The 15,176-nt window shown below is 30.0% G+C and overlaps 1 protein-coding gene across 3 annotated transcripts in view; it reads right to left on the bottom strand.

The window, feature by feature from the left end:
* Positions 1–1,814: 1,814 nt before the first annotated feature.
* The window catches only part of LOC126738553 (synaptotagmin-7), a 94,826-nt gene continuing 81,464 nt past the window's right edge, over positions 1,815–15,176 (bottom strand). For all 3 annotated transcript variants that reach the window (XM_050443934.1, XM_050443932.1, XM_050443933.1), the window contains exons 5-9: positions 13,480–13,620; positions 11,095–11,352; positions 9,148–9,316; positions 7,615–7,827; positions 1,815–2,505 (exon numbers count right to left, since the gene is read on the bottom strand). In XM_050443934.1, the coding sequence (XP_050299891.1) occupies positions 2,405–2,505; positions 7,615–7,827; positions 9,148–9,316; positions 11,095–11,352; positions 13,480–13,620 (882 nt within the window). In that variant the 3' untranslated portion in view covers positions 1,815–2,404. The remainder of the gene's footprint in view (positions 2,506–7,614; positions 7,828–9,147; positions 9,317–11,094; positions 11,353–13,479; positions 13,621–15,176) is intronic.

Here is a 15,176-nt window from a genome sequence, read left to right as displayed (position 1 = left end):
AAACCGTCATGTCTCAAATATTATAACATATACTTAGGTACGTCCAGTTAAATTTTTTTATTTATTAGTAAGTTTATATTTATTTGAATTTGCGCGCCTCTCCATAGTCAAAAGTCACGAGCCGTCACTGGTGATATCTCATCCATGCTGAATAAGGATTTTTAGCATCCATCATGTAGCTGTTGCGATTATTAAAGTAAACATCCTTGGTGAAAAAGGCCTCGTGATTTTTGCAGATGATATGGTAAAAATGTTGAGGGTCTTAAAGTTACCCTAGGATTATCACTATCTGCAAAATGATATTACTGGGTTTTTGCTCTGGTATACATTCATTTAGGCTGTAAGAAAAATCCATTTACTTTCAATTACCAATTGGAATATTTTCAGCTTGAACATCAGTGTCTTGTTAAAGATTTGGGGATTTGGTTTCATTCTAAAGTTACTTTCTCCCAGCATATTTATAATGTAATTAATAGAGCAATGGGATGCATAGGTTTCTTTTCCCAAACAGGGATTTCAAAAGATTGCTGTATTTCAATTGAAGTTATTTAGCCTTTGGTGAGGCTCTAAACTTATCAGAATTCTTATGTAAACTTTTGATTCCTGTCAGTACCTTCAACGGACATAATTCATTCATTAATCATTCGTTTTTCGAAAATAAATTTTCAGTAACCTAAATTGCATCTCAGAATCCTATTTATGACCACGAATCTCAGCTTTAGTTAGAATTTCCTTTGATAAGTTTGGATTATCTGCAAAGAAGTTCTTAATTCTTAATTCTCCTATAAGAATGCTGAAATAACTTAACACCTAATTTACAGACATGTAACCAAGGCTGGCTTTTCCAATTTTTTTGATTTTGATAACTTTTGGTGAGACTCCAGAAATTCATCAAAAGTCTTAAGTGAAGCTCTGACTCTGTCGGTGTCCATTAATTAATTAATTAAATTAATCCATTAATTAATCAGTCGGTTTTTAAGAGAAAACTCTGAGTTTCCTAGATTGTCTTCTAGGATCTCATCCATGCCCACAAATATCAGTTAGAATTTTCTTCGAGAAACTTAAATACTCAGTAACAAAATTCTTCATTTAATTCAGAGAAGGATGAGATGAGGTCAAGTTCTTATTGTTATTTTCAAGTTTTTTGGCCTCTAATAACTCTAAGTGAGGCTTGTAATTTATGTCAGTACCTCAGAATCTATTTACGCCTTACAGCTTGCTTCAGAATGTGCAATGTGCATGGGCTTTTCCTTAATTGTCTTTGATCTCTGGGAACTTTCAATCAAATTCCAGTAATCCATGTGTAAGATGTTTTACATTTTGATCCCAAGAACACTTAATCTTTAATTTCCTTTTTCTTATGATTGATTTAGGCCTTTGAATATAGCTGAAGATCTTAACATATCTATGATATCTAGGAATTTTTTACGATTCAGCTGGTTTCGGTAAAATTATATTAATATCATTAAAAATCATCGAAAATTTTCGAACAAAGTAGGATTAAACCTTAATCGAGATTAAGTTCATATGGCGCATACGGGTATCAGTAATTTTCTTTATATCAAGTTAATTTTTAGCCAAAATCAAATAAGAATTACATCAAAATATTTGAAAGACAGCCTACATTTAAAAAGTGATTGTTTATATTTTAGTGTCTTAAAAAAATGTTTACCGTCAAAAGTACATGTTTACTTATTTTAAATATTCGTCCAAGCACATAAGAATAAAATACATTTAACATTATTGTTCCATAGTTACTTCACGCAAATCTAATACTTTTATCTTATTCATTGCACTCTATTTCATAATTATTCCTGATCGAATTTCCTTTAACTTTCATTTAAAAACTCATAAGCCAGGTATAATACTTATTGTTAAAACATAATTTTCTATTGAAAGAGTAAATATATTAAAAGAATCAGCAGTTACGTAAAATACTGACATACCAAATTCATTTTTAATGTATACTTTAATATTTTATTTGTAATTATTTGGTAGTGAATAATACTAACCCTGAGTAAATCAGTACTAAAGAAATCAATAAGTATTTGGGATAGAATAAGAAAAACTGAAATCAAATAATTATTTAAGTAAGATATAACTAAACTCTATATATAATATACTTCCCTGATAATATATATACACTACTCAAACATCAAGGTATCCATCTGCGCATTTAAAAGTGATTGCAACTTAATTCACCTGTTTGAACCTAGATACTTTTTATGTCACCTTATTGTCAGTAAACCGGCGATACGATATTGATAAATATTAAAATATGATAATAAGTTAACAGCCAGATATAAAGCTAATAATAATGTTAACACTAATTATAAATATAAATAGTTAGAATATGTTGTTGTCAATCGATCGCCACGGTACAGTGGCTCGATAGTTTGTCAATTTACTCCGGTTTAAGCCGGTGCCACTGGACGATCGTCTGTCTCGGTTTGGTAATCATGTCTTGCCAGTGTTTTGTTTCGGATGCCCCGGATCCATTTTTACCTAAAGAAATGGGTTTGGTGAGTTTAAACAAGTTAATGGCAATAATATTAGGATCTATCCTATATGGAAAGGATGTTGCAACTTAGGCACAATCTAGAATCGCAAATCATCAAATATTTGTTCTATGATTTTTTTAGTGCATTTTTTGTTTTTAGTATATCTATCAACCGTATAATTAAGGTATATTTATTAAACTGAAGGATATAGGTATATCATATATGATTCTGTTTAAAAAAGGTAGAAAATTTCAGCATTTAAAAAAATTAACTCGGAATTTACATATCTCGTTTTTAAACCCGATTACTACACCTCAAATTTTTAATGAAATTCTTTTGATTAATGACCTTTTTCGCTTATATTATTCAATCTTATAACGCTTTTTTTATACTAAATATTTAAATATAAAATTATATCACATTTAAATAAACAGTGTTGTTAAATTAAATAATTATTTTTTGCAAAAATATTGTTTTTTTTTAACACAAACCTTGCCCCCCACCCACCCCAAACATTTTTCTAGTAAGAAATTCTTTTGAAAAATCACCGTTTTTTGTCTATAATATCCTATCTAAAAGCACTGTTTTTGCATTAAAGATTTATTATTATACATATTTGTAAATATATTAAATTTAAATAAACAAACTGTGTTATTAAATTCGATATTAACCGCGAAACCAGCTGTTATTCATGTGTATTATTTTGTAAAATAATGATTTTTTAAAACAATTTCTTACTGGTAAGTTGTGTGGGGTGGGTGGGGGGGTAAGGGTAGGGTTATTGAAAAACATTTCTTTTGCATAAAATAATTGCTTAAAAAAATGTTTTTTAGGTAAATTATAGGAGATAAAAAAAATATATTTTTTGTATCTACACTTTTGTCACATAACCTTAAGGTTTTCAAGTAAAACGTAAAAAAACCCTAAGCAAGCCATATCGCTATGAAAATTGCAGTAGTTGTAGTGGTAGTATCAAGCGTATATGGTCAAGTTATATTTATTCACCTGTAGAATATACATATATTATACACGATTCTATTTATAAAAGGAAGAAAATTTCGGCATTTAAGAAAATTGACACGGGATTTACATAACTAGTTTTTAAACTCGATTACTACACCTTAAATATTTGATAAAATTTTTCTGAAAAATCACTGTTTTTCGTCCTTATCATTCAATCTAATAACGCTGTTTTTATATAAATATTTAAAAATTAAATTATACTAAATTTAAATAAATAGTGCTATTAAATTAAATATTAAATATATATTTTCTGCAAAAACATTGTTTTTCATCAGCACAACCCTTTCCACCCCACCCACCCCAAACATTTTGCCAGTAAGAAATTTTTTTGAAAAATCACCGCATCATATTGGAACTATAATACCAATAAGATCTAAGCTTTATAAATCTATCAACAACTTAACTTAATATTCTTTGTTTATATTTTTTATGTACAAAAATTAATTCTGGGGCGGAAAAAAGTAGAGCAACTTTTTAAGAATTGATGTTTTTCTTTTAGTAAAAACTGAAATACAATTACAATTTTAGTATTTTGTAAAATATCCATCATTTTTGATAACTTCCTCACAACGGTGGCGCATAGATTGCAGTAACCTAGAAATTATTACTGGGTCCATATTAATCCAAGCTTCGTGTAACGCATTGAACAATTCGTCCTTATTTTTGTTTTCCCCCTTATTTTCCTATCCAAAATTTCCCATAGGTTCTCGATGGGGTTTAAATCTGGTGATTGACTTGGCCAGTCCATTACTTGAATATATTGCTGTCTAAACCAAGCCTTTACATATTTAGAAGAATGCTTTGGATCATTGTCCTGCTGAAAAATGTGCCTAAGGGGCATTTTCTCGTCTGCATATGGAACCATTTCATTTTCCCGAATATCTTTGTATATAAATCTATCCATTATCCTATCAATTTTATGAAGTGACCCAATTCCGAAACCGGAAAAGCAGCCCCACACCATAACTGATCCACCACCATGTTTTACTGTTAGACAAGTGTATCTGGGATTTAACCTTTGGTTTGCAGGACGTCGAACATATGCTATTCCATCACTTTGAAACAAATTAAACTTTAATTCGTCGCTGAATATTATCTTTTTCCAGTCATTAATTGTCCAGTGCAAATGAGATCGAGCAAAAAGAAGACGGGATCGTCTGTTTTTTGCAGATAATAAGGGCTTTTTTGCTGGACGTCTTGCAAATGATTTGGATTCGCATAATCTACTTCTTATTGTCCTTGAAGATACCTGAACGCCTAATTCTTCTGATAAACGCTGCTTTATTTTACTTGAACCCAAAAATGGATCACTCTGAGATATTTTCAAAATTTGTTTATCTTGATATTTATCGGTTTTTCTTGGTCTTCCTGTTTTTTTTCTAGGTAAAACATGTCCATGCTTCACATAACGTGAAATTATTCGCGATACTATAGATTTATTCAAACTAAACCTTCTTGCAATATTGATTCGTTTTTCACCATTTTTGTGACAGTCTATAATTCGTGTTTTTAAATCAACAGATAAAGGCCGTCCTCTAGGCATTGTAAACTAACTTTGCTTTTAATGCAACCGGTAAACAGCTGGAATTGAACTAATATTATTCGATTTGTAAGTTCTAAGAAAAATGTTGCTCTACTTTTTGCCAGGTACACAAATTCTTATCAGTTTAAAAATAAACAGAAATATTAAGAAGGTCAATTCTTATTTGATTTAAGACTACCTACTTGACCAAAAGTATTGTGGATAAATATCATTGTTATTCCTTTGTTAGTTGTCAAGAAATTTTATTTTTTTAAAAGTTGATCTACTTTCTGCCACTACTGTATAATTATATTAAATTTAAATGAACAAACTGTGTTATTAGATTAGATATTGACGACGAAACCAGCTGTTTTCATGTGTAATATTTTGGAAAACAATGATTTTTTTAAAACAATTTCTTACCGGTAAATAGTGTGGGGAGGGTGGGGGGTTAAGAGTAGGATTATTGAAAAACGTTTTTTTTTGCAAAAAATAATTGCTTAAAAACATGTTTTTTAGAAAATTATAGGAGATAAGAAAATCTATAGTTTTTGTATCTATACTTTTCTCACATAAGTCAGTAAGTAATTTTCAAGTAAAACGTGAAAAATCTCTAAGTAAAGCGTATCGCCTTGAAAATGACAGTAGATGTTTTGTTATCAGTTTTTCTTTGGTTCTAGATAACTTTTTATTATCTAAGTTCAAAAATACAGTTTCTAAATTAAAACTGTTGGTATATTTATCAACCTTATATGGACAATGCCACTTATATGCCACTGTGTAGGATACGATATACTTTTCATACACGTATATAAAGTACCAAGTGGAGTGTATGGTTAATAAGAAAGATGTTTTCTTTAAGAAAGTCTTTTGCCCACAAAATAAATATCAATCTTATTTTAAGAGTTATCCATTTCTCTTTATAGAGTTAATAGAGTTAGAATAGAGTTAATCTGGCAGTAGCACTTGCGTCATTTATTAGCTCGTAATGAGTGTTTTAAATTATTATAGAGTATTAAGTATAGCTGGCTGATAGCAAAACTGTTTTATTTTTAGGGTTTTTCATATTGCAACTATTTTACTAGTTTTAGTGGCTTTTCAATTGTACTTTTTTTCCTTTACTGTAACTTTTGGAGTCGGCCATATTTGTTTGGTAATCAGATTTAATTTTTTCTTTTCCCATTAAATTTTATTAAACCGTTATGGATTTTTTATTTAATTTCTACAATTTCAAGTCAACACTTAGTTTTTTATGTGTGTGTGTTTTTAGTAGTTCAAGAATAGAATTGTTATTTCGTCAAAGTTAACAATAATGATACACAAAAATGTATGAAATAACTGAAACCTAGTTTCTTGTTAAAAGTATCACTTAATATTTTCGAAGAAAATACGCGCAAATAAATATATTAACTTGTAAATGTTTATTACTATTAACATTTAAAATTATAAAAATTGAAAGGTTTAGTACATAATTACCGAGAAGATTAGAGAGGCTTAAATTATGGATACAATATAGATATTTATGCATAAGAGATAAGACCAGTGTTAGAACTAAATATAAAAAAAAATTATGTACATTATTATTACCATCTTTTGAAACCTCCTACTACATATTTGCAATATTGCAATTATTGTTAATATTAAAAATATGATTTGCATTGTATTCTACACCATTCCAGGAAGGTTTAAGGCTTTGAATATACATATATTGTTAAAAAAAAATTTCTGACCCATATACTTTTGTTTTCAGGTAATTATATTTTTAGATAAGTTTCATCAATATAACGTCAACTCTGTTTCATGCACATTATATTCTAATGCTTCATCCTGTAAAGTTTTAGAAATATTTAAGTAATTAAGTTCTTCTTTGCAAATCCTAAAATCAGAAATAAAGCACCTATATTTAATTTAATAGTTTCACCTATAGCGTAATATATAACCAGTAAAGAGATCTTCATGCGTTAGCTACATGAATATAATGAAAATGCTTAGTGTCGTTAAGTTTACTAGCTAATTTATAGGGTAATTAACGCTACAACTTGACAAAAAAAATGGAGGGAATATTTTGAATGAAGTATATAAATAATTTAAAGTATATAAACAAGAAGGGTTCGACCAGTAAATATGAGAGGGTGTGAGCAATCCCTAAAACAAAAAGAGGGAAATTTAATTTTTTAATTCTTTTTATATTAATTGCTTATTGGAAATAAAAAAAAATCATTAAGATCTCCTAAGCATATTGATAAATCTGATGTTAAGAAGCAAGTTCAGCCTTTATTGCTTGCTAGAATATGGGGCCAAAATTGCCTTCTTGGTGCGTGGTTTTTCTTCTTCTTCTTCTTTTTTGGCTACATGTATGGCGAAACCTACGCTTACGCACACGTCTTCCTCTTCATCTACGATCACATCTACTTGTCAAATAAATCCAAGAAATTATGTTATTTGTCTTAGGGAACAAGAGGTGCACTCTATTTATATTTAAATACCTACATTTAAGTACCTTCTACATTATTCACTTCATTTAATAAAAAAAATTATCCTGATCGGATGATATCGTTTAATACTTACCAGCTAACAGTATCCTTCCTATCAGTTCATTTCTTCCAATATTATCAAAGTCCATAACCATAACGTCTAAAGAACATTCTCTGATTTTTTCCCATGGCACCGTGAAAGAAAACGAATCGTTAAATACTGGATTTAAGGTGCATTTGAAAACTGCGGTTTTGCGTTTCTCTACTCGCTTGTCGCCAAATTGAAGCCAGACTTTTACGTAGGGATCTAAAAATAATCAAGGCATGATTATAGGTCTACTTAGATACAAAAAAGTATTAATCATTTTGAAAAAATTTTATATATACTATAATTAATAAGAAACAAAATAAATTAGATCTTGTGATATAACTTTTTTGAGAAGAGGATCAAGTGAAAACAGTAGAAATTGGGTCTTGTAATGTCAATCTGAAAGGTCGTAAGGGTTGTCCGAATGTATTGCAATTTATCACATCAATTAAGGTTCATATAGGCTTATGTTCAAAAAATAAATTAAATGGCGAATTTATTTCTTAAAAAATTACGAATTTCTCTCCTCTCTAGAGGCCTACACTTAGAAGAATCAAAGAAAAAATATTCGTTCTACCCAATTTGGATAGTTCAATATTTTGATTTGTGACCTCTAATTATTGGCTTTGTCTACTATTGGCCATCAGTGAGAAAGTAATATTGCATGAGGTGATTAGGAAATTTAACTTAAATATTGGCTTTTTTACTAGCAGTTTTTTTTTGTACTCCAAGTGTTAAAGGTTAAAGTGATTATAGTATTAGAAGTGCTATATCCTTAAATATAAGTGTTGAGTAAATAAAGATGAAGTATTATGCATTTGAAGTAGTGCTATGTAAAAAACGGATTTTTTACAATATTAAAGGGATGTAAAGAATGTTTTAATTTAACTTCTGCCTTTCCTGAGATAAGATTGAAGCTATGGATGTGGTTCTTTAAAATTAAAAGTATCCCTTAGATGTTAGGGATTTGGAAAAGACCCAACTTCTCCAAACGTCAACCTGAGACTGGGCATCTATAAATTCACAAATATGATCGGAAAGGCAAAAGAAATTAGTAAAACACGAAAAAACTAAGTTAATCAATGGAAATTCAAAGACCGTTTTTATGGCTGAACAAAGATAGATTTATTATTATATCAAATATTTTCGAAAAATTGTAGAGGTATGAGATTGGCCTGTAGTTGACTAACTGGTCAGAATCTCCCTTTTTTCTTAAGGGTGATATTTTAGTATATATATCTGGAATTTGCTCTTTAGATAGAATCAAGTTGAATAAATGATTCAATCGATCGATTAAGCCACAAATACAATCCTTAGGAAAAAACTTAGAGGTTCCATCGTATTGAATTTGTAGATAAAAAAGAACTATTGCTAACAAATGAAACGTTCTGAGTTACACAGTCAATTACCTCATCTATTTGACGAACCTGTATATAAAAAAAAATATATAATTCATTAATTTTTAAACGCTGTCAGCTGCTATATAGGTGTCGATACATTTAAAGACGTTTAAAAACACGTTAAGAACAAGTTTCTTACCAGATTTTCCATTTATGTCCTTGGCTTTTAAGTTTCTTGCCTTGAGCAAAGTGAGAGTAAGTACACTGTTGCTGGGATGATAACAAAGCGAGGTTAGTAACTCGCCGCATTTATCTTTCGCTGGCGGCTTAAGGGCCTTCCAGAAAGATGGTTTTTCACTGAGATCCACCTACAAATGGCAAATAAAGTATAAATTCCTAGCAATACGACTTCTTTTATAACATAATGAGCAAACAAACTTCTTTTAAATATTAATTTTTATTTCACTTTTAAAATTCTTCACCGACCTAAAAATATATATGATGGCTTATTTGAACCGGAATAACATTTAGAAATTTTTGTGCTAGAAACATGGATATGGTCATAAAAAATTGCAAAGGCAAATGAAGATGAAAAATTAAGAGGTTTCGTTTTCTTTGCTGATATCTCGTAAATAATCAATATTTATTAATTTGTAAGAAACGGTCTTAAAGGAGCAGGAAATTTTCAAGGAGAAACTTGCGATCTTCACTATTTATATTGTAAAATTTGATGCTGAAAATACCTCACAGCTTGACTAAATAACACCCGAAACACTATTAAACCGTCTAAAGAGTTATGTTTATATTTTTTGGGACATGTGCTTATAATTGGTCTTCAGTACTCTGGAATATGGAATATAAAACCCTGCCTTAAATATTCCTTTTTAAGAAAAATGGGCCATTCGATTTGGAAAGAAACATCTGCGTGGCATCATACCTTTTGTTAACCTACACTTTTATTTTTTCTTTAATTTAATTAAAATATTTTTATGTCAATAAAATATGCGAGTTTTTCTAACATCAGAAGTGGGATTAGCTCGGATTAGCAAACGATTTTTGCGAACAGTAAAAAATTAGGTAAAAAGAATAATGAAATTTTGTAATTCGTTCGCAGAGAGTTTAAATCAAATTTCAATAAGTTAAAACCTTAAAAGTATTTAACGAGATTTCTAATATTTAAGCAGGAAAATGATGATAATGGTGTTTCAAAGTGGTCTAGCAAACTAGAAAAGTTAGCTAAAACATTCAGTTAATCTACTTAAAAATCATTTTCGAGAGATATGATTGGGTTACTTGAAGATGCATTTTGTATTTTTTTACAAATAATTTGATACCAGACAATCGATATTTGGTAATTGTAATAAGTCTGAATTTAAAAAAAACAGTTCAGCGCCTCATACCTGCCTAGTTTTTCCCAATTAAAAGCACAAAGATTGCTGTGAATTATTGAAATATTTGTTCCGTTTTAAATAGATTTTGTAGCGACTTTTTAATATTTGCGTAACATCTATTAAAAATCCAAGATTAACGATAAATTGGACTCTCAGTATCGATTGTCTTATATACCAAATTATTTGTAAAAAAATACACTTTTAACTATGGTAATGAGCCACCCTAGTTCCATTTGAAAAAATTGAATTAGAGCCGAAAATACGATTTTGCAAACTTGAGACCCATCTAGGAAAAACAAAAGAGAGTCAATTATATTTTTCTAGGACTAGTTGATATAAAATTAATGATTTTAAATTATTCGTGGCACTCTAGATTGTAATTTAAAAAATTAAACAATTTAAAGGTAACATGTCAAAAACTGACATATGGTCAGTGATGAGGTCCATTTAAAATAAGAAAGTTAGGATCATTTCCGAGAAAACCGAAAGTAACAGAAAATAACTGAATACGTCAGCCAATTCCAATTCGGGTGCTACACCAACGTACCAAATTCAATTTTTTTAACTTGAAAATTAAAAAAGTTATAGGGGCGAACCACTTTCCTAAGACACCCGATTTATGCCTTGCCTTGAAAATTAAAATATCAAGAATTTTGACTATAGACTAAACCTCACCTTGTTAAATTTAGCTAAATCATTTGCATATAAATTACATTACAGTATACCTAATCTAAATTCATAAATCAAAAGAATACCTGACACAAGGGCAGAAAAACTTCTCCGATAGAGTCATCCCTCGAAAACCGGTCGTAATCAAAAACGTGTAAATGCAAAACCCTCGACTGCAGCTTTTGAATCGGAAACCCTTCAAAATAAAAAGTTTCGTTCCATCTCGGGTTAAGGGTTCTCCTTTTAATTTTGGTCTCTAATCGGTGCTTTTTATCCGGAAGTAGTGTTACCCTGACGTACGGATCACTTGTTCCTGATAAATCTTTGGCCGGCAATTCTTTACCCTGAAAAGTAACATTTTCTTTTGAGTATTTTTTTAGATAAAGCAATATGTTTACGCATTAATTAGCCCGTAATAAAACCCCCCTTAATAGACACATCTGCCCTAAAATGTTAAATAAATAATAGAGATTTATGAGTAAGTTGTTATTATTTTATTTAAAATGTTTATCTTGTTGAGAACAAATTAGTTTTTTAAAGATTTTTTTCCAGTACTTTGATACCCTATTTTCTAATTAAATATTCTTTAATAAGTTAATTAATTGGTATACAAAAACGTGTCGTAAGTCCCATTTTATGCATAATTTTTTAACGCGTATATATAAACAACGTATATATCTGGATACTATATCTTATTAAAAGATTGGGTGGTATCTATTTAATTATTGAAATACATTTCAGTTCTTTTACATGCAATCCTAAGTAATACATCATATAATTATCGGTAAAAGATTTTTTCGAAATCGAACTAACTATAGCGACCTTTCGATATTTTCGACCTCGTTTTTGAGCCCAAAAATAGGCTCTAAAAATGCGATATCTATCATATTAGTGAAAGCTATGACCTTATGGATAGTCTCGTTGGATTCGGAAGGATAAAACTAAGACAACACCGTTTGAATTTTTCGGATCGTGCTAATAGAACCCAAGATATCGACCTTCAAAGTTTTTCACCAAAAATTGATTTTTTTCAAAATCGAACTAACTATACCAGCGGCTTGCTCCCATCGCCTACATCACGAAAACACCGGGTTATAACGGGATTCGAGCAGAACTAAGAGAATGGGAGCACTTTGAAAATTCAGAAAAAGTCACTTTTCGACCTCGTTTTTGAGCCCAAAAACAGGCTCTAAAAATTCGATATCTCGGCTAATATAAGAGCTATGACCTTGTAGGTAGTCTCGTTGGATTTAGAAAAACAAAACTAGGATAACACTGTTCGATTTCTTCTGATAGTGCTCATAGAACCCAAGATATCAACCTCCAAAGTTTGGGATTTTTCATTTTTCGGGTATACCCCCTCGTATCGAATTTTTTCACCAAAAATTGATTTTTTTCGAAATCGAACTAACTATACCAGCGCCTTGCTCCGATCGTTTACATCACGAAAACACCGGGTTATAACGGGATTCGAGCAGAACTAAGGGAATGGGAGCACTTTGAAAATTCAGAAAAAGTCACTTTTCGACCTCGTTTTTGAGCCCAAAAATAGGCTCTGAAAATTCGAGATCTCGGCTAATATGAGAGCTATGACCTTGTGGATAATCTCGTTAGATTCGGAAGGACGAAACTAAGACAACCCCGTTTGAATTTTCCTAATAGTGCCCATAGAACCCTAGATGTCAAACTTTAGAAGACTTTTTATGGACCTAAACTATAAAATAAATAAAGAATAAAAGACAGTAATTGATCATTTTATCCTGCTAATTAAAGAATCATAGAAAATATCACATTGTGTACAATAAACATATATAATTAAACAAATAACATATATAAATTATTGACGCTCTATTAAATATTATAAATTTAATAATTATTTAAATATTTAAAAAGTTTGCTCTGCACAGACTCAAGCTTTATAATATCAACCCGGTAAATGGGATGCCAAATAAGACAACCATACTCCAATTTGGATCTAACAAATTATAAAGGTTACGCTATAATACTTTACAAGTTAGCTGACTAATATACACTGTACGAAATATATTGTAACTAATTTAAATTCAGTAGCGAATTGCGGCACGTGTTTAATGGGGGTTTTGAAAAGTTAGACAGCATCCCCCTTACCCAACTTAGCTTCTTTCTCAGATAAAATGAAATATATTTTTCAATAAGTGGACCTAACTTTTAAGACATTTAATTTTTTACCCGCAACAACTTTCCTGCTTCTGGCAAGTTATTTCAATTTCTTCAAGTTCTTTGATCGGTGTTGCTTTAAAACTTTTATATAAAAAGTCTCGTCGTTCTCTGCCAGATTAAGAGAACGACGATACATTTTTTAAGTAATGTTTTATTTCTTATTTTGTTAGATTAAGATGATGTGTAGTACCGCCCTACAGGTGTAGAATGTTACACCCGTATGTTGCAGTTTAAAAGTTCAAAAAACAAAAGTTTGAAACATAAAATCTTACCTGCATAATTTTTAAAATCAGCGTCGTATTTTGAAAGTCATACTCCAGAGAAAAATGTATCTGTCCAACATTCTCTGACGGTTCCGAATTGTCAATGTACATGTCGACTAATGATATTGAGCGACTCTGTAGAAAAGCCATCTGCAAAATAATAAAAAGCGCTAGTAGCCATTAATATTTCACACAATACTTTATAGAAAATATTTAAATATACAATCTTAATTTCCATTTTGTTTCATGACGGACCACTTTCTTATTTACAATAACATTTATCCAAGTCTTACTTTTCTTCCAATTAACTTCTTCCTTCCAATATTAAACAAATTTCGTTAATATTAGACAATTCATATGCACTATACATATTTAATGCTTAATACCCAACATATTACAAGATATTATTACAACGGTGGAATAGCACTCTCTTGTATAATCATATGAAATGCTATTGCATAAAAATATGATATTCTCTCAATGTCGTAATAATAAGTCAAACTCTTCAATTTAATTCCGATTTTGAGTTATTAAGTTTTATAACATCATTTCTTAGAAACACATTATTAATGTGACTGTGAAATAAACTAAAAATTTCCAATTATTACAGGTATATTATCTGTTAGGGCTGTTCGGAGGACCGGACAGGTCTTTCTTAATTGTATTTTACGTATAATTTAGTGCACTGAAGTTGTCAACCTTAGGCAAAATTTAATTAGGCTTTATGAGTTTTGAAAGTGAATGTAAAGTTCAGATCGCCATCTGTAAATTATTACCAATCCATAATTTATTATAATTGGCCCTATGTATGTACCATTTTTTATGATACGGTGAATCGAAATTAAGTGATATTGACTTTAAACACTTTACTTTGAAAACACCCTGTTAATCTGTAACGAAAATAATATACAGTACTTTCAGTTTAAAGCAAACCACCATTAATAAATACCTTCTTAAAAAAAAACTCACCAGTTTAGATATACTCCAAGATGTTTAATTTTATATTTGACCAAGTTCTATCAATCACCTCTTTACTTCCAGGTAACATAACTATTTAACCGTGCCAAAAAAAAAATTAAAAAATTTAATGGTTGACGTACCAACGAAAAGTGACCAGAAAAATGTCTGGGAATAATGAATATTTTATCGACCTTAGACTATCATATTTCAAATTTAGAAAGATGTATCCCTTAGAATGATACATCATTTTAAACTGTGTTTTTTTCAAGTTACTAAATTGACTATTAATCTAGCTTGAGTCAATACCATTAATGAAGACTACGATTCTTAATAATACAACTATCTATGTAACGAAACAATAATATTTTACAAAAGAAACTGATATTCTGATGTAATATCTTAATTTTTTCTTAAATGGATACGATATAAAAATAGCACGTTCTCAACAATAGCGTATACTTGTTATCTTTAGGGAGCTTACTGATTTAATTGCCATACTGTACAAAGCCTTTATTAATTTTTTTTTCATTGAGTTTTTACACTGTTTCTGCCCATGGAGATTAATACATCAAGAGAATACTGACAGTAAAAGTAAGCAAGTACATAAACTCGAGAAAATTTAAACTACGAACCTACTATCAACGAACTAAATTGGTGCCCAACACTAAATTCTGTAAGAGAAACTATTAGATGAGAGAAGTTTAACTTTACGGAAATTAATTAATCTACCTAAACTATAAAATAAG

This window comes from Anthonomus grandis, chromosome 7 (genome assembly GCF_022605725.1).
Source record: "Anthonomus grandis grandis chromosome 7, icAntGran1.3, whole genome shotgun sequence".
Lineage (NCBI taxonomy): Eukaryota > Metazoa > Arthropoda > Insecta > Coleoptera > Curculionidae > Anthonomus > Anthonomus grandis.
The sequence above is the reverse complement of the archived record's forward strand: the minus strand, read 5'-3'. Positions and strand labels throughout refer to the sequence as shown.